The sequence below is a fragment of the Branchiostoma lanceolatum genome, chromosome 2, assembly GCF_035083965.1.
Source record: "Branchiostoma lanceolatum isolate klBraLanc5 chromosome 2, klBraLanc5.hap2, whole genome shotgun sequence".
NCBI classification, from domain to species: Eukaryota; Metazoa; Chordata; class Leptocardii; order Amphioxiformes; family Branchiostomatidae; genus Branchiostoma; species Branchiostoma lanceolatum.
In genome coordinates, this window is record NC_089723.1 from 1,077,544 (window position 1) to 1,100,928 (window position 23,385).

Below are 23,385 nucleotides of genomic sequence, written 5' to 3' on the forward strand. Positions count from 1 at the left end.
TTCCGTTTGCTTGTTTTACCATGCTATTTGCAGCAGTTCATTTGCAGATCGTTGCTACACAAGGAAGAGCGGCGGATCTCTTTGCACGCGGCGCCTCCAATTTCAAGGAAGAATCTAGCCACACAAACCCAACAAAAACGTTGTATTTAATATTATCACATAGTTTCATGAAATAAAACACGTTATATTATGTATTTACCACTCACTTCTGTATTTAAAATGCTTCCTGTTCCGGTCTACTCCTTATATGTCGCTATCTACTGGTATTTCATTTCATAATGTAACATATGTTGTTTTAGTTCGTTCCATTTCGTTCCATTTCGTTCCATTTCGTTCCATTTCGTTCCATTTCATTCCATTTCGTTCCATTTCGTTCCATTTCGTTCCATTTCGTTCCATTTCGTTCCATTTCGTTCCATTTCGTTCCATTTCGTTCCATTTCGTTCCATTTCGCACTTTCGGGGGACCCGCAGTTTGGGGTCCTTAATCATGTAAGCCCCAAAAGGGGACCAAGCAGAGCCGTTGTCAAGATGATAACGTAATGGACCATTGCGAGTTGAGTAGCTGACTGTAAACATACCTGTTCACAAAGGAGCAGATCTTTTCTTCATGATTGCCATTCTATTTCGGTGCATCTTTAACCCAAAACAAACAATGGATATGCGGAGACCCCCTCGCTTGGAACTCCGTTCTCACAAAAGGCGAAATACAGTCGACTTCTACTACCTTAATGTCCAACCGGACCCAACAGAGCCGTTGTCAAGACGATAACGTAATGAACCATTGCTGCCGAGGCCGCGGGTTTATCGCGAGTCTGACTGTTCCCGCCAGTAAAAACATCAACCAGCTGGTTTATCAGTAACTTCTGAGGTGGACATGGACATGAGGCAGGAGTAATGCCTCTTTGCGGTTCATGGAAACTTACAAAACTGAATAAAACAATTTTTTTTTTCTCCACTTGTACAAATTAAGGTACGTTTAGAAAACAATAACCACAGACACGCACAGCCGCTGACCGGTTAAACGTTGTGTAAGTTTGATGAGATCCTATTTGTTAACTTGACGCGGCCCTCTCCGAGAATGCCCCAGAGGCGTGCCGATACACTTCACCAAACGCCTAATGGAAACTAATGATTAACTTGAGGCGGCCGCGCTGAAAGCTCGTACCAACGCGAGCCCAACACTCCCTACACCCGCCCACCGACCGTCAGCTCAACGTTGTGTATTTACTAAGTTAGCCTGATGAGAAACTAATGATTAACTTCAGGCGGCCGCGCTGAAAGCTCGCCCCAACGCGGGCCCGACTCTTCCCGCACCCGCCCACCGGCCATCAGTCATGCTGTGGTCAGCTGTTCTCCTGTCGGCCCTGGCCGTTCTCGCCGGCGCACAAACCAACTCACCAACCAACAACAACCTGGCCGACGCTCAACGCTTCCTCAGCGACTACAATGCGCGTGCGCAGGACGTCTGGAACGCTTACGTCGTGGCGTCGTGGAACTACGACACCAACCTGACGGAACACAACAACGACGTACTGGTACGCAGGCGCACTAAGCTGGTTATGGCTTGGTCACATTCTTCGTACGATTTTTTCTCTCGTAGGATTTTCAGCTATACTATGACAAAAGCGACAATAGACAAAGTCAAAGAGCTACGGCAACCTTTTTTAAAGTCGAAAAGAATTTTGTACGACGTCCCCACGATGTCCTGTTGCTGTCGTAGCTCTGACGTACGACGAATGTGACCGGGTATTTACGTACGTACTTTGTGTTTGTGATATTTCCCGGACAGGGCCCTTACGGAATGCTGTCCTTTCTTGTGATATATCCCAGAGTTAAACGGTTCCTCAGGTCACCTCAACCCCGCGTCACGCCCCCTTCCTGCGTGCCCCGCACTTGTTCTGGTGATGATTACGCCGCATTTCTGCAGCTGTGCTTTATTATGTTTTTGGCTCGAGCTGCAGGTCTAGAAAGGTAGTCTAGTAGGCTACAGGGCCAACGTTTTAGTATCATTGTGCTGATGATTGTGCAGTTTTACAATTGCACATATGTTCGTAATGCTGACACCTTTACGTCACGTAAATCAAGTGATCAAGCGGAGTAGTTTCTCCTACACCCCTCCCCTGCGTGAACACACCGATGGCGAAGCTTTCTTCACATGCCAACAGAAACGACATTATGTAAACTGCCCTGGGTTCACCTGGCCTTGGCGTGTAACAGACGGAGAAGGGGTCAGACGAGATATAGTCTCAAACAGAGTCCTTCAATTCAGGGGCTACAAAATCACAAAAAGCGACCGAATAGGGCGAGTGACGTGACAGAAAAGGCTCCGGTATAAACTTACTCTAAACTTCTCTGGCAAATTCTTCAGATCGCTGGGAAAATTGTACTTTTCTTTACCCAGTCACAACAATCCTGTGAGGCGAGGATTTCATGACCGCTCTGCGTACCTTAAATTGTGCTAACAATATAAATATAAGGGATCTAAGTGTTTAGTGAGAACATTCTTGACACGGGAAAACCACAAAGCCTTGGGGTACAGTGGGCTTCGTCAATGAGTAGCTATCAACACTAGTGTCACAACTTGTTACCTTTGACCCATGTTGCAACACCACTAGCTACACAGTTCACATATGGGAAAAATCTTGTCCTCGCAACATTTTCTCAGTTGCAGTGTGTGTACTCAGGGTGTATCAAACTAAGCTGTTGACTAATAGCACTGTGATAAGGGGCCGCGCAAAGCTAATTTCCTGTTTAACAGATCCCGTCAATTTTACCAAAGTCAGCAACAGCAGTTGTTTATAGTTTCAGCATTGTAAGACGCTCACAGGGTAACCTGAGTCAAAAATATCAGAGAAATACGTCGCCGTGGCTGCTTCGTGTTCTATTCGCTGCCTGGATCTGCTGGCCGTTGTTTTTGTGGCTCTTAATTGTCATGTCGATTTGGGCAATGTTTATAAACTTTATGAAAAGGAGCGGTTTTACACGTTGGCTTGTTTTTTTATACTCTTCTAATCCTGTTTGGAACGACTATTTCAGTATACTTTGGTCGATATCCCACTCGAACCATGCTTGAAAGCGTTTCCCACCGCGCATGTTAGCTGTCATGTACTTAGGTAAAGATTGACGGCTAACATTGTGAGGAATTGGACATGTTTGCAGACATGCAGCCGATAAGGCTCGGTCTTCATCAATACGTCACGCATTAACGTTACATGTCGGGAGGTACTCCATGTGGAACTGGCTTCTGATTGGTTACCTGGTGTGACACGATGTGACCTGACATGACCCTGTTCACGCTGCTCTGACCTACAGTGTTTGTAATCGCCGAAGTTACAAGACGGTTGCTACACAAGTACATTTGAGATTGACACAGGCGTACACAAACAGCTTAGGGGAAGTGCGCAGGATAGCTGGCGCAGTAAACAGTGAAATCAACAACAAAGTACACAACTTAGCAACTGTTATATTTGATTTTACGAAAGCGTTTGACAACATTCACAGCAGACAGACCAGAGTTTAGATATAAAGATATTGTGGGATTTCTTGCATTATGAATGCTAATTCTGTAGGCACGCATGTAACAGATCCAGCCGAGTTCACAACTGAGCATGTGAAATGTGTGTTGGGATTCCAGTGGTGTGTGTCCGTGTGTTGTTAGGGCAATAAAGTGTATAATATGTGAGGTGATGTTTCCCTGTGTCTATATTGAATCGGATTCCTTGCGACGCAATGTTCCCTGTGTTCATGTTAGTAGTCCTTCGTAGCTGAAAACCACCGTCCGGTGTACTCATCACGTGCTAATGAAAAAAAGAAGAGTGTTCGCTTTATCATCGATAAGTCGATAAGTACCTTATAATACATTTTCCCACACTTAAGTTAGGAAAGGAATGTCTTTGTCACACATCATTCGATAATTCACCAATAGCTAGTTTCCCCCACACTATATTTGTATGTGTGCAGCGAGAGTGTACGTGAGACTTCATTCCCTGTTTCAAAATTCCCAGCTGGAGAAAAGCTTGGCGCTGACCGAGTTCGAGGCCGCGGCTTACGTCAACAAGACCAAGTTCAACACCACGGGCTTCCCCGATGACGTCATCAGAGAGTTCGACTTCTTGGGGAGCGCGCCACAAGAAGGGGACACGGCGAGACGGGTCAGTCGTTCTCTTTTTCTCTGTCTCCTTTTTTCTATGGTGTCTCTGCCTCTCTCCACGCAAGGCACGCAGGAATCCTGGCGCAGGCCTCTCGAACGTTTAAGAAAACCTTAACAAGTACAAGTACCCCCTGTCTTTTTTCTTTCATTCTTTCGGATACCCAAGGTTCTTTTTTTGTAGCCTTTTTCTTTTTCTCCTTTCCTTTGTCGGCTTTAATCTTAATTTCTTCCTTCCAGTTGTCAGTATGGTTCCAATTGCTTCTTTTTTCTTTGCTTCTTTTTTTTTCTTATTTTCATTTTCATCGCTCAAGTCATTTACCTTCCTTCTCACAAGCCTCTCTGTCGCCCTCCTCTTGTTCTTTTATTTGTCGTCTGCAATCTTGATTTCTCCCTTTGGAGTTGTCAGTTCGGCTTCAGCTATGACGCAATAACGTCCCTGTGTGCCCGCGCAGCTTCAGGAGACGCTGTCGGCGATGGGGCGGATCTACGCCGTGGGGCAGGTGTGCGACCAGGACGACCCGGACAACTGCCGCGGCCTGGAGCCGGGTAGGGCCGTTTGCCTCTGATGCGTGACATTGCCGAAAATCAAACATATATGATAGTCAAGTTTAGTCTAGTGTATTACACAACAATTGCATCAGGTACAATGTATGGCAAATAACATGGAATATTATTAACTGCGGACTATTTACGATAGTGTACTAATCTAACATCTTACTCGATACATAAGATATGAATACATACAGAATGATATAGAACCAGCTACTACCGCGCTGCGTGCCTTTCTGCTATATGAACCATTCTACCCTTCTTGTTCTAATCAATAAAGATAATACTGATATCTTTTACTCATGATGACTTGCACACAGGATTGACGGAGATCATGGCGACGTCACGTGACTACGAGGAGCGGATGTGGGTGTGGCTCCGCTGGCGTGACGCCGTCAGTAAGGCCATCAGGCCGCATTACGTCACCTACGTCGAGCTCAAGAACCAGATCGCACGAGCAAACGGTAGGTCATCTGACATCATTACGTCATAGATAACGTTACCTACGTCCAGCTCAAGAACCAGATCGCCCGGGCAAACGGTAGGTCATATGACGTCATGACGTCACAAATTACGTAACATACGTCCGTTTAAGGAACCAGATAGCCCGAGCAAACAGCACTCCTGACCCCAAACCATGACGCCAGTTTGGGGTCAAACGTGCCAGGAAGACTGTATCGTCCCTCGTCCCGGATCTATGTAGAGTGTGCATTGCTTGTGTGAAGGAAAGTCCAAACTTTGTTCAGCATTTTTAGATGTTAGATACATGATGTGTCCCTCATAGCGCACACTGGTCATTACGGTCATCAGTTGGCAGTTGTTCATGATATGACACATTTGAACATGACACGTTGTACATATAGCAAGATTAATATTAGGGTTAGTTGTTCATCATATTTTGAACATGATGTACCCTGCAGGTTACACTGATTACGGAGACCTGTGGAGGCGGAAGTACGAGACCGACACGTTCGAACAGGACATGTTGGACATCTGGGAGGAGGTGAAGCCGTTCTACCTGGAGCTGCACGCCTACGTCCGCCGGAAGCTGTATGACGTGTACGGCGACAAGATCAACCTGAAGGGACCACTTCCGGAGCACCTGCTGGGTAGGACCAAGGACCACTCAAGCTTTATTTCATAGATAATTGTATCGCATACCAGTTTTGCACTGCAGAGTATAAGCTGCATCTCCAGGCAAATTTATTTTAAGGGAGGGACTCCTCTTCTTTTCGATAAGTGTGGTGGGTTCTTTTACGTGCTTGAGGTGTGGCTCTCCTCAAACAGACGACCTTCATAACGTCCTATCCGAGATACGTCCCTTACCGAAGCTAGAGACTCATTTTCACCTGAGTGAAGTGAGAAAATTCGTGTACAGTGCCTTTACCAACAGCACGACGTTAACGGGGCATGTCAGGGGATTCGAACTCAGGACCTCTGGGTTCTAGGCCAAACACCTGCAATTACGCCACCACGACGCCAATCTTTATCGAAAGTTGAATGTCCTTTCTTTACATGAGAATACACTGTAACTAATACTCAGAACAAGCCACTTCAAACCTTTCGTAAAGCTCCTTTTTTCCGCTGCACTTCCGCAGGTGACATGTGGGGGCGCTTCTGGACGAACCTGTACGGCATGACGGTTCCCTTCCCGGACAAGGAGAGTCTTGACGTCACGCCCGCCATGTTGGAGCAGGTGGAGTCTCACGTTTTAATTCTTCACCTTAAAAACTGACATTTTTTTCTTCCCTCCGATATGTAGACTGGTACGGTGTTCTAGCTGAATGGCAATGTCCTCTGTATGCTGTTTTCGTTGTTCTGTTGTAAGCCAAGTTATAAACCAAAGCGCCGCCCCAAATGTACCTCCAGGTGACCGTTATTTCTCCATCGTCACGAAAACCCTGCTTAATAATTGGAAACCTTAGTAATTATCTCAACATATCTATCTATGCTTAATAAATAAACAATTCAATACATTCTACAACAGCAACATCATGGAGTTTTTTAAGAACTTTCTTCGCGTCGCTTAATTTGCTGCCTCTGCCGAGGAGAAATTTTCCAACGCCCTCTATCAACTCTCTGCAGAACTACACCATCATGAAGATGTACGAGGTGTCGGAGCAGTTTCTCGGGTCCCTCGGGCTCCTGCCGCTAGTAGTGCCGTATTAACGCCCTCTATCAACTCCCTCCAGAACTACACCATCATGAAGATGTACGAGGTGTCGGAGCAGTTTTTCGGGTCCCTCGGGCTCCTACCGCTGCCCGCCACGTTCTTCCAGCGGTCCATGCTGCAGAAGCCCACCGACCGCGAGGTCGCCTGCCACGCCACCGCCTGGGACTTCTACGATGGAGAAGACTTCAGGTAGGCCTTTTTCTCTCATTAAGTAAAGATTACTATAACAGTACCTTTCACAAATTTTGTACTCTAATTTTCGTCTAGCATTTGCTACTTTTATTCTTTTGCTTATTATATTTCTCTGAAGAATAATCCAGTAACAAAATGAACGAGCGACGTACATGGCTTCGTGACAATTCGTCGCGCAGAAATTTTCATTGATGTGAATTTTAACGGAAGAACAGAACCTTTCGAAGTACTATATATGATTATAGATTTATTAGAACACTGTATCTTTCTTGATGTAATCTGTTATATTTTGTCCGACTCATACTTCTCCCCTTATGACCTCAATGGAAAGTTTCTAATTAATAAACAGAGGATCTAAGAAATACTTCTAAGACGTTGTTTCAGTTAAAAAGTGAAAAAGTGCTAGCCCGAGTGCCATCCGGCTACCGGGGCTAATACACTCACTACCCTGAAAATTGTCTGGGATCGGTTAGGCTAGCCTTGGAGCCATCCGATAGCCCCCCAAACTATTTTAGGGTTACCAGGCTAAAAACGTGCAACATTTGATAACAAAACATGCACATGTTTAATACGATACCGTGCCACCACCCCCCCCCCCCCCCCCCCCTACACCCTAGGATCCGTATGTGCACGAAGGTCGACATGGAGGACCTGCTCACCATCCACCACGAGATGGGGCACACGCAGTACCAGATGCAGTACGCCGACCTGCCGCTAGTCTTCCGGGACGGCGCGAACGACGCGTTCCACGAGGCGGTGGGGGAGGTGCTGGCCCTGTCCGCGGCGACTCCGCAGCACCTGCACGCCATCGGACTCCTGGACTCCGTGCCCGACGATCCCGGTACGCAACGGGGATTCTCCGTAAAACTCAATTTACATATGTCTCAAGATAACCGACCATGCCCTACTTGTCATCCAAACATCAAGACCATAGAATGTCCATTACAAAATATGCATTGTTCATTGAAATAAAAACTGACAGGATGATAGAAGTTCCTCATCGATTATGCAAATGTAGTCCTATTCTGCATAATTTGCATTTTGTACGAGAGGAATCAAGATAGGTATTCAACAGGTCTTAGACAGAACTTTTGCGCATTCATGGGTTGTGGGTGAGTCAAAAGGAGAGCAATTGATTTTTCACACCGAAAAATTGCTCCAGTTCTGAACTCTTTGGTACAGACGAAAAGTTTAGAATTTGACCAACTTTTCATCACACAGACATAGAACTTAGATACGTAGATCATAGCGCAAAAGACGTTAGACGTAGTCTGAAGTTAGCTTTTCCGAAACTGTAGTACGACAAGGCTCCTCAACAGCATTGCCATTGTAGGCTACTCTCCAAGAAGATGAGTGGGTCCGGCAGGTTTTTGGCGTGTTTTTAGGCGTTTTTGTCGGGCTATCTACTTTGTTATGGTTTCTTTGTCTCTATATGTGGGTTACACGCCAAAAACCTGCCGGACCCACTCCTCTGCTTGGAGAGTAATTGTAGGCCATATGTGGGTGTATGTAGGTAGGCCATAAATACCAGTGAGAAAATTCCACCAGGCTCACTTTTCTATCTTTATTTTACCGTCCCAGACGCCATGCCATAACCTAGGTTATATGGAGGAAGGCTATAAAGCTCAATGAGAATATTTCATCAGGCTCACGTTTCTTCCCTTGCCGTCCCAGACGCGGACATCAACTTCCTTCTGCTGCAGGGGCTGAACATGATCGCCACGCTCCCCTTCAGCCTGGTGCAGGACCTGTGGCGCTGGCGCGTCTTCGCGGGGGACATCCCTGAGAGCGAGTGGAACAAGAAGTACTGGGAAATGAAGTACGTGTGTGTGTGTGTGTCTGTATGTATGTATGCGTGTGTGTTTGTTTTGTGTGTGCGTGTGTTTTCGTGTGGGCTAGCCACTGTGTATTAGCGTATCTGTCCATGTATTAGTATGCGGTTCTGTGTGTGTGTATGTGTGTGTTTGCGTGTGTGTGTACATGTGTGTATGCGCGTATGTGTAAGAGAGAGACGCACGACAGATCTTCTTTCCCATGGATTCCAGGCAGAGATAGTGGGCGTGGTGCCGCCGGTAGAGCGTGTGTGTGTGTGTGTGTGTGTTTGTGTGTCTGTGTGTCTGTGTGTGTGTGTGTGTGTGTGTGTGTGTGTGTGTGTGTGTGTGTGTGTGTGTGTAAGAGTTAGGTGTAGAGTTATCCTGACTGACAGTAACACCTGTTCATGTTTCCCACAGGGCTGAGATAGTGGGCGTGGTGCCCCCCGCAGAGCGGTATATGTGAGTGTGTGTGTGCGTGTGTTAGAGTTGGGCGTAGTGCCGTGCTGACGTGTCCATGTTTCCTCCTAGGGCTGAGATAGTGGGCGTGGTGCCCCCCGCAGAGCGGTATATGTGACTGTGTGTGCGCGCGCGCGTGTGTATGTGTGTGTTAGAGTTGGGCGTGGTGCCGTGCTGACGTGTACATGTTTCCTCCTAGGGCTGAGATAGTGGGCGTGGTGCCCCCCGCAGAGCGAGGAGAGGACCAGCTGGACATCACCTCCATCTACCACGTGGCCAACGACTTCGACATGATCAGGTGAGACCTGTACAAAGTTAAGACACAAATAGAACAAAAATACAGTATACTCGCTGAACTATCAACAGACGGTCAGGCCTTCTATAAAATGACAGACCCGCACAGTTGCGACGCACACGCGGGTAGCCGTCCCTCTTCCTGGTTTATTAAACTTTCAGGCCCCAAACTAAACTTTCGGCCCTCCGCGAGCAATGAAGCGTACATGTATGAGACCTGGTTGAAATGGCCGCCTCATTGCACCTACTACTATATCCACCTTGGGTGCTAGACTCTAGCGAGTCCGGCAGCCAATTTGTTCAGCGCTCCAAGGCAGTTTGCCCGCCAACCTAGATTAGCGCTCCAGAGAATTACTAGCAAGGGATTTTATTGCCGGCTCAGGTTGTCTGGAAAACTACTTTGGGCTGGCAAACAAATTAACTGCCTGTCCCGCTAGTCTGACACCCAGAGTACACTACAAATAGCACTGTATGGATCTGAATCAGAAGATCTGATGTGTAAGTGTTGTCTATGTAGGTAATGTAAGTATCTAAGTGAGAGTGTTTCCCCACAGGTACTACGCCCGGACCATTATTGAGTTCCAGTTCCAGAAGGCGATGTGTGACGAGGCGGGCATCACCGGACCGCTCTACAAGTGCGACATCTACAACTCCGGGTCCGCGGGGACTAAGCTGGCGTGAGTACTCAGCTTTTACGTTTCATACACGCCTTTCACGTTTCTTACACACCTTTTATAACACGCCTTACAGAACATGCCAGCATTGATTTGATTTCCTGGATTTTCTAAAGAAACAAATGAAGAAGGCGAACGAAATAACAAAACAAAGAAAAGAATCAAGCACGTTTCATACACACTTTTACTACATGTCTTACACAACATGCAAGCAATACTACATTTGTGTTCATGAGAAGGTCATACCAATTCAATTTCTTGGATTTTTCAAGAAATCGATAAAGGCGAGCGAACTAACCAAACAAAGAGAAGAAATGAAGCATCGTCTGATAGGACCAACTGTTACCGCCATGATCTACAAGATAAACACTTGTTTGTTGTTATCTCCATGAAAAATGGAGATATAGTTTTGGGTGTGTCTGTCTGTGTGTGTGTTTGTCTTTTGTCTGTTTGTTTGTCTGTCTGTTTGTGTTTCTGGACTACTGTAGTCAGCATAACTCAAGAACCTCTTGATGGATTACAATGATATTTAGTATGTTGGCAGGTGTTGTGAAGCCAAAGTTCAAGGTCGATTTTGGGCCCCCTGGTATGTGACCTTGTTTTGTTTGTTTCTGCTTCCAGGAACATGTTGAAGCTGGGCCGGTCCCAGCCGTGGCCGGACGCCATGCAGGAGATGACGGGGCAGCGGAAGATGCTGGCGGACTCCTGGAAGGCGTACTTCCAGCCGCTGTACGTCTGGCTGCAGGAGAAGAACCGGCAGAACGGAGACGAGCCCGGCTGGGACGTCAACTGGAGACCGGGTACGTCTGCACACCCGACGTCACGTCTTCATGTACACTTACATGTACACGTGACGTCACGACTTCATGTACAACTACATGTACACGTGACGTCACAACTTTATGTACAGCTGCATGTATACGTGATGTCACGACTTCGTGTACAACTACATGTACCCATGACGTCAGAACTTCATGTACATGTGACGTCAGAACTTCATGTACATCTACATGTGCACGTGACGACACAACTTCATGTACTACTACATGCACACGTGACGTCACGACATGGGTACACATATTTCCATAGCCGCCATGTTGGTAGAACAAATAGGTCCAAGATGGCGACCGGTTAATCGCAACGCACTGACAACCTCTGCTTATCATTGCTTACTTCAAATGTTTTATCTCAATCTCCTAAGCGATCAGCACATAAACTAGTTGTCACTTCTGACCTCGATAACTTCGATCAGTACGCCCGTGGTTTCCATTCTCTCTCTCTCTCGATGTTGATGGAAACCTCACGCTTTTCGATTTTGCACTTTTTCACGCCATGTTGTTTTCCCGCCACAGATGCTAGCAGCGCCACCGCCACGCTTCCCGCCACGCTCCTGCTCCTGGCGATCAGCAGCGTCACCGGTCTTCTTCTGTTTGCCTAGATCCGTCCTGTAGCCGACGACGTCATCACCAACGTCATCGCCGACGTCATCGCCTACCCCGTCATCCCAACCGCTGCCACCCGAACCGGAAGTGGATCAAGCGAACCGGAAGAAAAATTAACCGCCGTAACCGACGCGGAGTGAGGCGTCAGCCTTAGATTAGACCGGCTCATTTCAAAGCTCCTCTATGTAAGATTTTGGCGCTAAAGTTTGAAATATTATTGTGAACAAATCTTAATGCAAATGACATGTACTACAACGTTTTGGCATATTTTCATAATTATTTCGTAACTTGTGTGAAAGATGATTAAGACGTGCCCTTTAGCCCACAACCAAAGTTCGCTCTTTAACTTCACTCTGAATGTTTCTGTTCATTCGTATCTTCAGGTTTCAGTAGTTGCAACTGCCAGTGTGCTGAATACGTGCCCTGTATATACTTCACTTGATGCTTCCCAACAGAAGGCTGTATACATTCTTAACGATTACATATTATCAAAATGATGCCTATCTCATTTACTTGTCGAGAGACATCATTGACAAAGATCTAAATTAGAGAACGATATCCGTCATTAGAATACTATGATCATGACAAGAACACGAGATACAAAAACCAGGTGGTCTGCAATCGAACTTGTTCGAACCACCAAACTTCATTACAATCCATCAATTGCGTCTTAGTTATGCTGGGAAAGTATGCGGTCTGTATAGAAGTATGCAGACACACCGAGAACAATACCTCCGTTCACGGGCATAATGAGGCTATGCCGGCTGTGGGGATATATGCACATTTGGATTAATATTAGTTTGGATTAATATAAACCATTAGTGGATTTACTTAGATTGGAGTGAGAAAAGTTTGGTACATTTTTCCGGCAAGGTCTCCTTAACTTCTATCCACCTACGCCCTGTATACATGTGACGAGGTGCGGTTACGTGTCTACACAGTCCTGTAAATAGTCAACTGATAAGCAGTGTGCTCCAGATCGCTTTGTTGACATCTTCTGAATGTAGGACTTAGGAGCTGTCAGTCGAGCTCAAAGTCCAGCGGTAACATTTAGGGTGAAAGACGGACCATGAATAGTATCAGCAATTGGGGCAGGGCAATATTTGTAGTACCGTCGCTTCTAGTGACAGTATGTCAAGTCTCTGGTTAGGCAGCAACGATCGATCTAGATACTGTAAATGCAAAAATGTTCGCGGTGGTTTTATGTTCGCGTTTGTCGCGATGAACTTTCAGCGAAACTTTTTGCCCACCTATGATTGCAGCGCTGCTATTGTTTCTAACGTGAACTTTTTATCACGGCGAACAATCCATTTTCTCCCTACCATAAAAGCCACGCGAACTTAAGTGCATTTATAGCATTTATACTTAAGCACGTTCATTCCTTAGGGAGAGAGGACCTTTCAATAGTTCTGGTCAAAAAAACACCTTCATGTTGTTGTCCGGTCAAACAATGTGCGGCTATCAGAAAGCTACAGCCTGTTTAGTAAACAACAGGGCACTTTACAACCCAGCATCCAGATGGGGGTATGACTTCAAAAGCATCAACACCAAATATGGTCAAAATTCTTCTTTTTTTAACATTTACTCAAAACCTTACACTATCTCATCAACTATCAAAAGGTTAACAGCAAAAGGGGTTTTCAAAGTTATTTGACCAATGCAGCATAATTCTGATCTCTCACCGATCAGACTACGCGCGTGGTTCCGTCGGGACTGGTCTCTAGTTTGCTTATATCTGTAGATAGACATGTCAGCATCACTGTTTCACTGTCATAAGTTTGATATCGGCTGACCTCAGCTGTCAGGTCTGACCCCTGGAGATCCTCCAGTCCACATAGTTTGTTGCACACCAGTTCAGGCCAACATGAGGGGGTTTCTGGTCGAAGTCGTGCTTTCTGCGGCAGTTTTGCTCGTGAGGATGTCAGTCGGTAGTTTTGAGCAGCTGGTAGATCTGCCTGCTGGCACCGTCCGGGGCACAGTCGTAGACTGTCTCTTTGAATCGTTACTATAATCGTTACTATAATCGTTACAAATATATATTTGAAAAATATTCTTATGAACAAACCCTAATGACATGCACAACCACTTTTCAGTATATTTTCATAATTATTTCGTAACTTGTGTGAAATATGATTTATAAGTAACCTTCAGCTCATAACCAAAGTTGACTCTTTAACTTCACTCTGAATGTTTATGTAAATTCGTATGTTCAGGTTTCAATCGTTCCAACTGCCAGTGTGCTCAATACGTGTCCTGTATACTAGTATACTTCACTTAATGGAGATGCTTCCCAAAAGAAGGCTGTATACATTCTTAACGATTCCATTATTAAAATGATGCCTCAATTTCATTTACTTGTCGAGAGACAATGATATTATTGACAAAGATCCAAGTTAGAGAACGACATCCATTATTAAGATACCATGATCATGACAAGAACACGAGATATAAAAACCAGGTGGTCTGTAATCGAACTTGTTTGAACCACCAAACTTCATTACAATCCATCAATTGCGTCTTGACTATCGGCTGGTAAAGTATGCGGTCTGCATAGAAGTATACAGACACAACGAAAACTAGAAAGGCCGTCATTTGCCCCTGAGCAAATACAGCATGTTTAGCCATACTCCTCCCCATGCAAGAAGTGTGCTGTCCCAAAATAACACCTGGGAAAATCGAAATATTAACTGCACGTAGAAAGGCAATATTTGCGAGAGCATCATACTTCGCCAATCTCCCTCCCGATGCATAAATTGACTGTTCCAAAATCACCCGTGCAAAAAAATTCTCTCTACAAGTTCTGCGAGACCCTAAGAGCTTTTTACTGCAAAGGCTTGCGTGTGTTCCTGCAATATGACCTCAAGTAACCTAAATAGAACACGTGTTCTTTGGCCAATAGCAAATGGAACGCGGGGATCCTTAGATAGAACATGGATTCTTTGGCCAGCAGCAAATAGAACATGGAACGGGGATACCACTTTTGGCCTGTTTTTGGTCTGAAATGGGTCCAAAAGTCCCAACATGAAGCATTTTTAAGTGATGTACACCAGATATATGTTGGAAGTCCTGTAGGGACATGTTCAAGGCACCCTTGTACCGAATTTCAGGTCACTTGCTTGTAAAACCAGGCCACAGGAGCCCAAAATATAGAAATTGTCTAAAAATGCCCCAAAAAACCTCCATAAAAATGATTTTCAGGTCTGTTTCAAAAAAATAAAATAAGAAACACATGAGGGTATTTGCCCTCTTTACCTCTATGCCAAATTTCAGGTCAGTTGATTAAAAAATGGCGGAGTTGAATCCATTTGAAGATTTGGCAGGAGGAGAAGAAGGAGAAGAAGAACATGAACAAAAACAATATGTTGAGCCATACTAGGTATGGCTAAACATAACAATACCTCCGTTCACGGAGATAATGAGTCTGTGGGAATATGTGCACGTTTGAAGCAATATTAGCCGTGAGTGTATTTACTTAGATTGGGGACACGAGAAAAGTTTGGAGTACTTTTCCGGCAAGCGCTCCTGACTACCTGTAATGGGGCGTGAATACATGTCTATACAGTCCTGTAAACAGGTCTGATTATTTAGCACATCTATTCAGTTAGTGTAAGTAAAAGATGCCAAAATACGAAGTAAGTGAAAACGTTGTGCTAGTGGTTTTAAGCACAATAATTTAGCAGTCTATAGTGAATTAATGAGCTAACATATGTCTAACTCATTAAATCACAAATAACAGACTGTCTCCTTGAATCGTTACTATAATCGCTTACTAGTAAATCGATGAGCTAACATGTCTCTAACTCAATGAATGTGCCAAATAGCTAGAGCTCTGTAAACAGTCAGCTGACAACCAGTTTGCTCCGGATCACTTTGTTGACATCTTCTGAATGTATAGGACTTAGGAGCTGTCAGTCGGGTTCAAAGTTCAGCGGTAACATTTGGGGTAAAAGATGGGCCATGAATAGCATGGACAATGGGGGCAGGAACAACATTTGTGGTACTGACGCTTCTAGTGATGGTATTCCAGATCTCTGGTTTAGCACCAGTCAACGGTCGCCGCAACCTTACTCCTTAGGCCCCCATTCCACTGGGACGGCGCTCTCACGGAGCTCTCGCCTTGTCGCTGCGCTCTCACGGTGCTCTCACGGCGGATACACGTGTCACCCTCACTGTTTGACTGACCCCTAGTCTGACCACTGGAGAACCTCCGGTCCGGACAGTTTAAACAACAGCACACAGGCACAAGCCAACATGAGGGTGTTTCTGAACGAAGTCGTGTTCTGCGCGGCAGTTTTCCTCGTGACGATGTTAGTCGGTAGTTCTGAGCCGCTAGTGGATCTGCCTGCTGGCACCGTCCGGGGCACAGTTGTAGACGTGGCGGGCACACAGGTGAACGCCTACCTGGGGATTCCCTACGCCAAGCCGCCTGTAGGGGAGCTGCGCTTCAAGCCGCCGGTCCCGCCCGACCCTTGGGAGGGAGTCTATAACGCGACGGAGGTGTCGAGAGACTGTTACCAGACTCCTGGGTATGGTGAGGTATGCCATGTAGCAGTATGATTACAACGATTTAAACTTGTTATTCTTAACTGATAGACAAGATATAGTCGCACAACTTTAGTAGCAGTGACTTGTTGCCTCCTCGGTTGACCTCTTGACCTTTGCTCTCACATGTGGGGTTTGTAACGGACAAAACTTCGCATGCGTACATTGAGCTAAAGAAGTGCGTATCACATTTATAGACAGATGGTAGCACTTATTCGTTAGGCTGAGAACAGTGATATTTCAGAGTTCCAACAGACCATGAATATGGCCAGCCTCCCTTCCACAGGACAAGCGCAGCGAGGACTGTCTGTACGTGAACGTGTGGCAGTCCTCCTCCCAACCGCACGACGGCGCTGTTATGGTGTGGATCCATGGGGGAGGGTTTGTAGGCGGTGCTGCCACCTATTATGGTGAGGATGGACAGTTCCTGGCAGCCACGCAATCTGTTCTGGTGGTCAGCATGAACTACCGACTGGGGGCGCTAGGGTTCCTGGCGCTCGGGACGGACGATGCCCCGGGGAACATGGGACTGTTGGACCAGCAGCTGGCCTTACAGTGGGTACAGGACAACATAGAGAAGTTCGGAGGCAACCCGGACAGGGTGACCATATTTGGAACCAGTGCAGGTACTTTGGTTTGAACTTGCCTTCTCAATGCAATCATCAACTCACGTAAGATGAAATATCTTTGATTTTAGAATCAATGCCTTTGAGTCGCCTTTTTGGAGTTTTTACAGTGCAGTTTGGTCGTCTTCTTTTCCATAACGCGCCCGTTTCACCTCATCTCCCCAGGAGCATCTAGTGTCCACTTCCATCTCCTGTCCCCCTCCTCCAGCGGTCTGTACCAGCGCGCCATCCTGCAGAGCGCGTCGGCCTTCTCTCACTGGGCCCTGACACCGAGGGACGTCGCCATGACCCGAGGGCGCGCCCTCGCCTCCGCCCTGGGATGCAAGCAGCCCGAGGTCCGAGACATGGTGGCCTGTCTGCGCGGTTCTTCTGCGGATGACATAGTGGACAACCAGCCGCAAGGGTTTCTGGACTTCGGTTTTACCCCGGTGGTTGACGGGAACTTTCTGACCTCTGACCCGTCTGATCTCGCCACCAGGGACCGTTCTAATGTTGACGTCATGGCTGGTTTCACAACGAACGAAGGGACCTATTTTCTAGCCGGGCAGCCATCGCTAGGTTTCAACCCTTCAACTGACAGTTTCATCAGCAAGACCCAGTTCAACAAAACTATCCACGCGCTCCTGCCGTCCCTGAATGAGTTCGGGGTTGACGCCGTGGCGTTTGAGTACACGGACTGGCGGAGCCTGGAGAACCCGGCAGTGTACCGGGACGCCGCGGTGAACATGGTCGGGGATTACTCCTTCAAGTGCCCGGTGATAGAGGCCAGCCTGGCGCGTGCTCGTGCCGGCGGGAAGGTGTACATGTACCAGTTCAACCACGTCTTGTCAGTTCTTCCCCCGTCACCCTGGATAGGAGTTCGACACAGCACTGAACTTTATATGGTATTCGGTTTGACCCTGGATCCCAACCAGAATTTCCCCCCTGAAGAAAACCGACTAGCCATGGAAATGATGCGGCTCTGGACCAACTTTGCGAAGACAGGGTAGGTGCCTCCATTTGATACATCTATCGCATATCGATAAGCGACTGTAGCTAGAATGATGTCGTTAATATTGTCTGAAGTGTGACTGCATTAGAACGTTTCCAGTCCAAAGTGTTATGAACATGAGACCTAAATGAAGCCACTCTCCTACATACACAGAAACCCCAACGACCCTGGGAACGAGATGTGGCCAGTCTACAACCAGACTGACCAGTCCTACATTGTGCTGGACACACAGCCGGTCCGAGTTGCGCAGTGGCCCAGGACCAGGCCTTGTGCCTTCTGGCGGGAGTACCTCTGGCAACTACAGGATCAAACAGGTCAGCTGGTTCTGCTACTCGATTCTATCATGAACCTGTGACAGTATGATTTATCCTATCCTGGTCTATGTAACATTTCATGACTCAGTAATAGAAACATCATATGGGGACTTCTGACTGCGCTTTGTTAAGACTTATGAAACTCATCGTGGCGAAACCCAAATGTAGTACGTTTCTTTATAGTTAAAGATTCTCCATACTAAGTGAATTATGTCTTTTTGTTATAAACATGTAGATGTCTGCATCTGTTTTGTTGTTCCAGACGACCTTCTGCAGAATCTGCCGGCAGCGGGTACCGGGGTACCCACCACCCTGTCCTGCCTGGTGTACATAGGCCTGGCGATCTTCCTTCTGGTGAAGCACTACTGAGCAGGGAAATGTGAAGCTTATGGAGATCTTGATAACTCGGCTCTCATAAGTTGCATACGTCTTACAATAAAAAATTCCGTCATTACATGAAAGCCCGCGAGGGAGTGAAGGAATCCTTTGTACATGTTCTAGAATACACAACATATCATTGAAGCAGCCAGCCATTGTAGCGTCTACTGACGGAAATACAGCCTTTGTTATGACCCATATTAGTTTGTAGCGTGAAGACGACTTCTGTTATGGTGCTTCTACCCTGCTGTCAGCGTCTATTGAGCCTGGAGTGCCTCAGAACGTATTCACGTCTGATAGAATATAGTGGTAAACGCTCAAACTTATTGAGCTCTTTTTCACTTAGTCAAACGAATCTTATACATCTCTTTCTGGACAAATTCAATCGCTTCTAGGAGAAGATCAATCATTACAGTAAGCAAAATGATAGATACATAAGAGAATTCTTAGCTCTTAGCAATAACAATGGTACAAACAGTAGCTAGCCCCCATATATCAATAGACCGGCATAGGCCGTATTATTGCATTTACTTTTGTGTACCTGCTGTTCCAAAAAATGTACTAGAATGATTACGAGAGTCCTTGAAGAAAGCTTGAACTTTTGTTGTGTGGATAAAGTTCGCTCCATATAACGAGACAAAAATAAACAGTGTATGACATAATGCTTATCTTTGTAGGCTTGATACGATTTTGAAGTCACAACTATCACCAGGTCAATAAATAAGTTCCCAGATAGATAAGATTAGGCGCCCAAATAATTCGCACTAGTCGCGTCCCGTGCCCAATATACACCAGCAAGAAGTGGTGGACAACGTAGCGTACTCTCAAAATAGTACCGGCCCGGGAGGTTTTAGCGATCGTTTTCAGACAGAAAGATTCTTAAATGAGGGGCTTTACTTCTGCCATTTAACGTTGATAAACTTTCATGCAAGCTTCTTGGTTGTACAAGACAAGTCAAAGCTGTTGTTCAGTTCTCTTCCTGTCCTGCTCCGTCCTGACACTGTTTACTCAACCAGGTCAAAGTCCAAAAATTGGACGTGAGGTCACCGTCGGGTCGCAAACTGCGCTAACGATGGCGGGTAGTGTTGGAGCAACATTTATGGTGCTGTCGCTTCTGGCGATCGTATCATCTGTCTCCAGTCAGGATCCGATTGTAGATCTGCCTGCTGGCACCGTCCGGGGCACAGTCGTAGACGTGGCGGGCACACAGGTGAACGCCTACCTGGGGATTCCCTACGCCAAGCCGCCTGTAGGGGAGCTGCGCTTCAAGCCGCCGGTCCCGCCCGACCCTTGGGAGGGAGTCTACAACGCGACGGAGCCGCCGATAGCCTGTTATCAACAGCTCGGCCTGTACCGCCCATCGAACCGCAGCGAGGACTGCCTGTACGTGAGCGTGTGGCAGCCCCCGTCTCGGCCGCACTACGGCGCTGTTATGGTGTGGATCCATGGGGGAGGGTTCGTCCAAGGGTCAGGCACAGGGGGCGGCCGCGGGGACGGACGGTTCCTGGCCGCCACCGAACATGTTCTGGTGGTCAGCCTGAACTACCGGCTGGGGGCGCTAGGGTTCCTGGCGCTCGGGACGGACGATGCCCCGGGGAACATGGGACTGTTGGACCAGCAGCTGGCCTTACAGTGGGTACAGGACAACATAGAGAGGTTCGGTGGGGACCCGGACAGGGTCACCATTTTCGGCAATAGTGCAGGTACTTTGGAATGTCTTCTTCTCATTACATACATTAAGCACTTACAGAATACTATTTCAAGGCGTATGAAGCAGGGTGCAACGTTAGTTAAATCATCTTTATTAAAGGTTGGCAAGAGTGTTTTTACTTATGAAATTTATTGGACATGTATGATATAAAATATTACATGGTCGCTTGTGAACGGTGCATAGTGAACTGTATAGCGTCAACATATCGACGCCTTTACGTCCAAAACTCATCGGGATGTTAGCCTTGGTACCATCAATCTTAGCAAGAAAAAAGGTTGAGCCTTAATACGGAGGTATTATCGTTTCTCTCGGCAGGGGGCGCTAGTGCGCACTTCCATCTCCTGTCGCCCTCCAGCAGTGGCCTGTTCCGACGCGCCATCCTGCAGAGCGGAGCGGCCTTCTCCGGCTGGGCCCTGACACCGAGGGAAGTCGCCATGACCCGAGGGCGCGCCCTCGCCTCCGCCCTGGGCTGTAAGCAGCCCGAGGTCCGGGACATGGTGGACTGTCTGCGCGGTTCTTCTGCGGAGGACATAGTGGACAATCAGTTTGAGGATGGGTTTCTCGATTTCGGCTTCACCCCGATGGTTGATGGGAACTTTTTGACCTCTGACCCGTTTGATCTCGCCGACAGAGACCGTTCTAATGTTGACGTCATGGCCGGTTTCACAACTAACGAAGGGTCTATTTTCATTGCTCAACAACCTTCGCTGGGTTTCAACCCTTCAACTGACAGTTTCATAAACAAGACCCAGTTCAACAAAACTACCCAAGCGCTCCTCCCGTCCCTGAACGAGTTCGGAGTTGACGCCGTGGCGTTTGAGTACACGGACTGGCGGAGCCTGGAGAACCCGGCAGTGTACCGGGACGCCGCAGAGAACATGGTCGGGGATTACTCCTTCAAGTGCCCGGTGATAGAGGCCAGCCTGGCACGTGCTCGCGCGGGCGGGAAGGTGTACATGTACCAGTTCAACCATGTCTTATCAAATAGCCCATCACCAACATGGGGAGGGGCTTTCCACACATCTGAGACTGCCTTGGTCTTCGGTTCGCCCCTGGACCCGTCTCAGAGTTATACCCCGGATGAAGACGGACTGTCCATGACAATGATGCGCTTCTGGACCAACTTTGCGAAGACAGGGTAAGGATTCACTGTGTCTCTCTTTGAATAAGCTATTGGAAAGTATTTGGCTATAACTATCACCCAGTAATTTGAGAAAAGTCAGGTCTAAAAGAATATTCAATTTCTTTGCGTACTTAGGGACCCCAATGACCCAGGGAACGAGATGTGGCCAGTCTACAACCAGACTGACCAGTCCTACATTGTGCTGGACACACAGCCGGTCCGAGTTGCGCAGTGGCCCAGGACCAGGCCTTGTGCCTTCTGGCGGGAGTACCTCTGGCAACTGCAGGATCAAACAGGTCAGCTGGTTCTTCTACTGGATTCTATAATCAGTCTTTCACAGTTTCAGTTATCGTATCCTTGTGTACAACTTCAGGTAACATTTCATGACTCAGTAATGAACACATCATATAGGCGCTCCTCGCTGCCCTTTGTTAAGACATATGATGCTCATTATAGCGAAACCCAAATGTGGTACCTTTGTTTATAGTTAAAGATTCTCCATTCTAAGTAAATCATGTCTATTTGTTATAAACATGTAGATCTCTGCATCTGTTTTGTTGTTCCAGACGACCTTCTGCAGAATCTGCCGGCAGCGGGTACCGGGGTACCCACCACCCTGTCCTGCCTCGTGTACATAGGCCTGGCGATCTTCCTTCTGGTGAAGCACTACTGAGCAGGGAAATGTGAAGCTTATGGAGATCTTGATAACCCGGCTCTCATAAGTTGCATACGTCTTACAATAAAAGATTCCGTCATTATATGAAAGTCTGCGAGGGAGTGAAATAATCCATTGTACATGTTCTAGAATACACAACATATCATTGAAGCAGCCAGCCATTGTAGCGTCTACTGACGGAAATACAGCCTTTGTTATGACCCATATTAGTTTGTAGCGTGAAGACGACTTCTGTTATGGTGAGACTACTGCTTCTACCCAGCTGTCAGCGTCTATTGAGCCTGGTGTCGTCCAGCACATATTTACACCTGATATCTACACCTGATAGAATATAGTGGTAAACGCTCAAAGTTATTGACCTTTCTTTTACTCGGTACTTGATACATCCCCTTCAATACAAAAATTCAATAGCTTCTAGGAGAAGAACAATCATTACAGCACGCAAAAAGATAGCTGTAGAGAATGCATATAGTTTAGTAGCAACAGTAGTATAAACGGTAGCTATAGACCTTTCTCACGCGGCGGCCATGATAGAATGAAAACGAGGCCCTTGTGGCAAATATTAGACCGATCCTAACTGTCAATCACAATTACCAGTTTAGCCAATGATTACCTGATAATTAGAGAATTGACCAATGAGGAAGTGGCTGCATGACCGTCAAATATTTGCATTTCTATGTTTTTATTTTGCATTTCTACGCTCTGACAGAGGAGGGCGGAGACTATGGGATCGGTCAACGAAGCTTTAAATTGCTGCATCTTTTTTGTACATTGCATTTGTTGTAATATTGATACTTGGATATCATATTTTAAAACTTAATGTGATTTAGGAGGAAAACTAAATCTGTACATTATTTTTGCTTCTTTGCCTCATTGGCCTCGTCTTCATTCTATCATGTCCGCCGCGTGAGAAAGGTGTATACCAATAGACCCATATGCCGTATCATTGCTATGTGAAATCATGTACTTTTGTGTACCTACTGTTATAGAAAAGTACGAAACTGCTTGAACTTTTATTGTGCGTTCACTTACAATAATCGGACAAAAATAAACAGTGTATGACATAATGCATATCTTTGCAGGCTTGAATTGGTTTTGAAGTCACCACTATCACCAGGTCAATAAGTAAGTTCCCACATCAATAAGATTAGGCGCCCAAATAATTCGCACTAGTCACGTCCCGTGGCCAATATACACCAGCAAGAAGTGGTGGACAACGTAGCGTACTCTCAAAATAATACCGGCCCGGGAGGTTTTAGCGATTTTTCAGACAAAAAG

The 23,385-nt window shown here is 46.6% G+C and overlaps 3 protein-coding genes across 4 annotated transcripts; all 3 read left to right on the forward strand.

Moving 5' to 3' along the window:
- Positions 1–1,282: 1,282 nt before the first annotated feature.
- On the forward strand, positions 1,283–12,243 carry LOC136427144 (angiotensin-converting enzyme-like). 2 transcript variants are annotated; one of them, XM_066415902.1, is made up of 13 exons: positions 1,283–1,537; positions 4,007–4,153; positions 4,605–4,698; positions 5,022–5,165; positions 5,622–5,810; positions 6,300–6,397; positions 6,894–7,063; positions 7,684–7,907; positions 8,741–8,885; positions 9,536–9,634; positions 10,185–10,307; positions 10,926–11,104; positions 11,657–11,857. In XM_066415902.1, exons 1-13 carry the CDS (start codon positions 1,337–1,339, stop codon positions 11,740–11,742), a joined length of 1,899 nt encoding a protein of 632 aa, XP_066271999.1. In that variant the 5' UTR covers positions 1,283–1,336; the 3' UTR covers positions 11,743–11,857. The 2 variants fall into 2 exon arrangements, with proteins under 2 accessions (XP_066271999.1, XP_066272000.1); XM_066415903.1 differs by having other exon boundaries at positions 1,295–1,537; positions 11,743–12,243.
- Positions 12,244–15,707: 3,464 nt separating this feature from the next.
- Positions 15,708–18,681, forward strand: LOC136427145 (cholinesterase 1-like). Its single transcript, XM_066415904.1, has 5 exons — positions 15,708–16,282; positions 16,575–16,914; positions 17,080–17,899; positions 18,059–18,219; positions 18,482–18,681. The coding sequence occupies exons 1-5, from the start codon at positions 15,998–16,000 to the stop codon at positions 18,586–18,588; spliced, it is 1,713 nt and encodes a 570-aa protein (XP_066272001.1). The 5' UTR covers positions 15,708–15,997; the 3' UTR covers positions 18,589–18,681.
- A 973-nt stretch (positions 18,682–19,654) lies between these two features.
- Positions 19,655–22,591, forward strand: LOC136427146 (acetylcholinesterase-like). Its single transcript, XM_066415905.1, has 4 exons — positions 19,655–20,300; positions 20,624–21,446; positions 21,567–21,727; positions 21,998–22,591. The coding sequence occupies exons 1-4, from the start codon at positions 19,670–19,672 to the stop codon at positions 22,102–22,104; spliced, it is 1,722 nt and encodes a 573-aa protein (XP_066272002.1). The 5' UTR covers positions 19,655–19,669; the 3' UTR covers positions 22,105–22,591.
- Positions 22,592–23,385: the final 794 nt, after the last annotated feature.

What these genes read in the sequence shown, in the direction of transcription:
- LOC136427146 (XM_066415905.1), top strand. Translation starts at nt 19,670, where the DNA reads ATGGCGGGTAGTGTTGGAGCAACATTTATGGTGCTGTCGCTTCTGGCG. An exon ending in CATTTTCGGCAATAGTGCAG is followed by an intron (nt 20,301 to 20,623) that starts GTACTTTGGAAT and finishes TTCTCTCGGCAG; the next exon opens with GGGGCGCTAGTGCGCACTTC. An exon ending in ACCAACTTTGCGAAGACAGG is followed by an intron (nt 21,447 to 21,566) that starts GTAAGGATTCAC and finishes TTGCGTACTTAG; the next exon opens with GGACCCCAATGACCCAGGGA.
- LOC136427144 (XM_066415903.1), top strand. Translation starts at nt 1,337, where the DNA reads ATGCTGTGGTCAGCTGTTCTCCTGTCGGCCCTGGCCGTTCTCGCCGGC. An exon ending in AAGGGGACACGGCGAGACGG is followed by an intron (nt 4,154 to 4,604) that starts GTCAGTCGTTCT and finishes GTGCCCGCGCAG; the next exon opens with CTTCAGGAGACGCTGTCGGC. An exon ending in ACTTCCGGAGCACCTGCTGG is followed by an intron (nt 5,811 to 6,299) that starts GTAGGACCAAGG and finishes GCACTTCCGCAG; the next exon opens with GTGACATGTGGGGGCGCTTC.
- LOC136427145 (XM_066415904.1), top strand. Translation starts at nt 15,998, where the DNA reads ATGAGGGTGTTTCTGAACGAAGTCGTGTTCTGCGCGGCAGTTTTCCTC. An exon ending in AGACTCCTGGGTATGGTGAG is followed by an intron (nt 16,283 to 16,574) that starts GTATGCCATGTA and finishes TCCCTTCCACAG; the next exon opens with GACAAGCGCAGCGAGGACTG. An exon ending in ACCAACTTTGCGAAGACAGG is followed by an intron (nt 17,900 to 18,058) that starts GTAGGTGCCTCC and finishes CTACATACACAG; the next exon opens with AAACCCCAACGACCCTGGGA.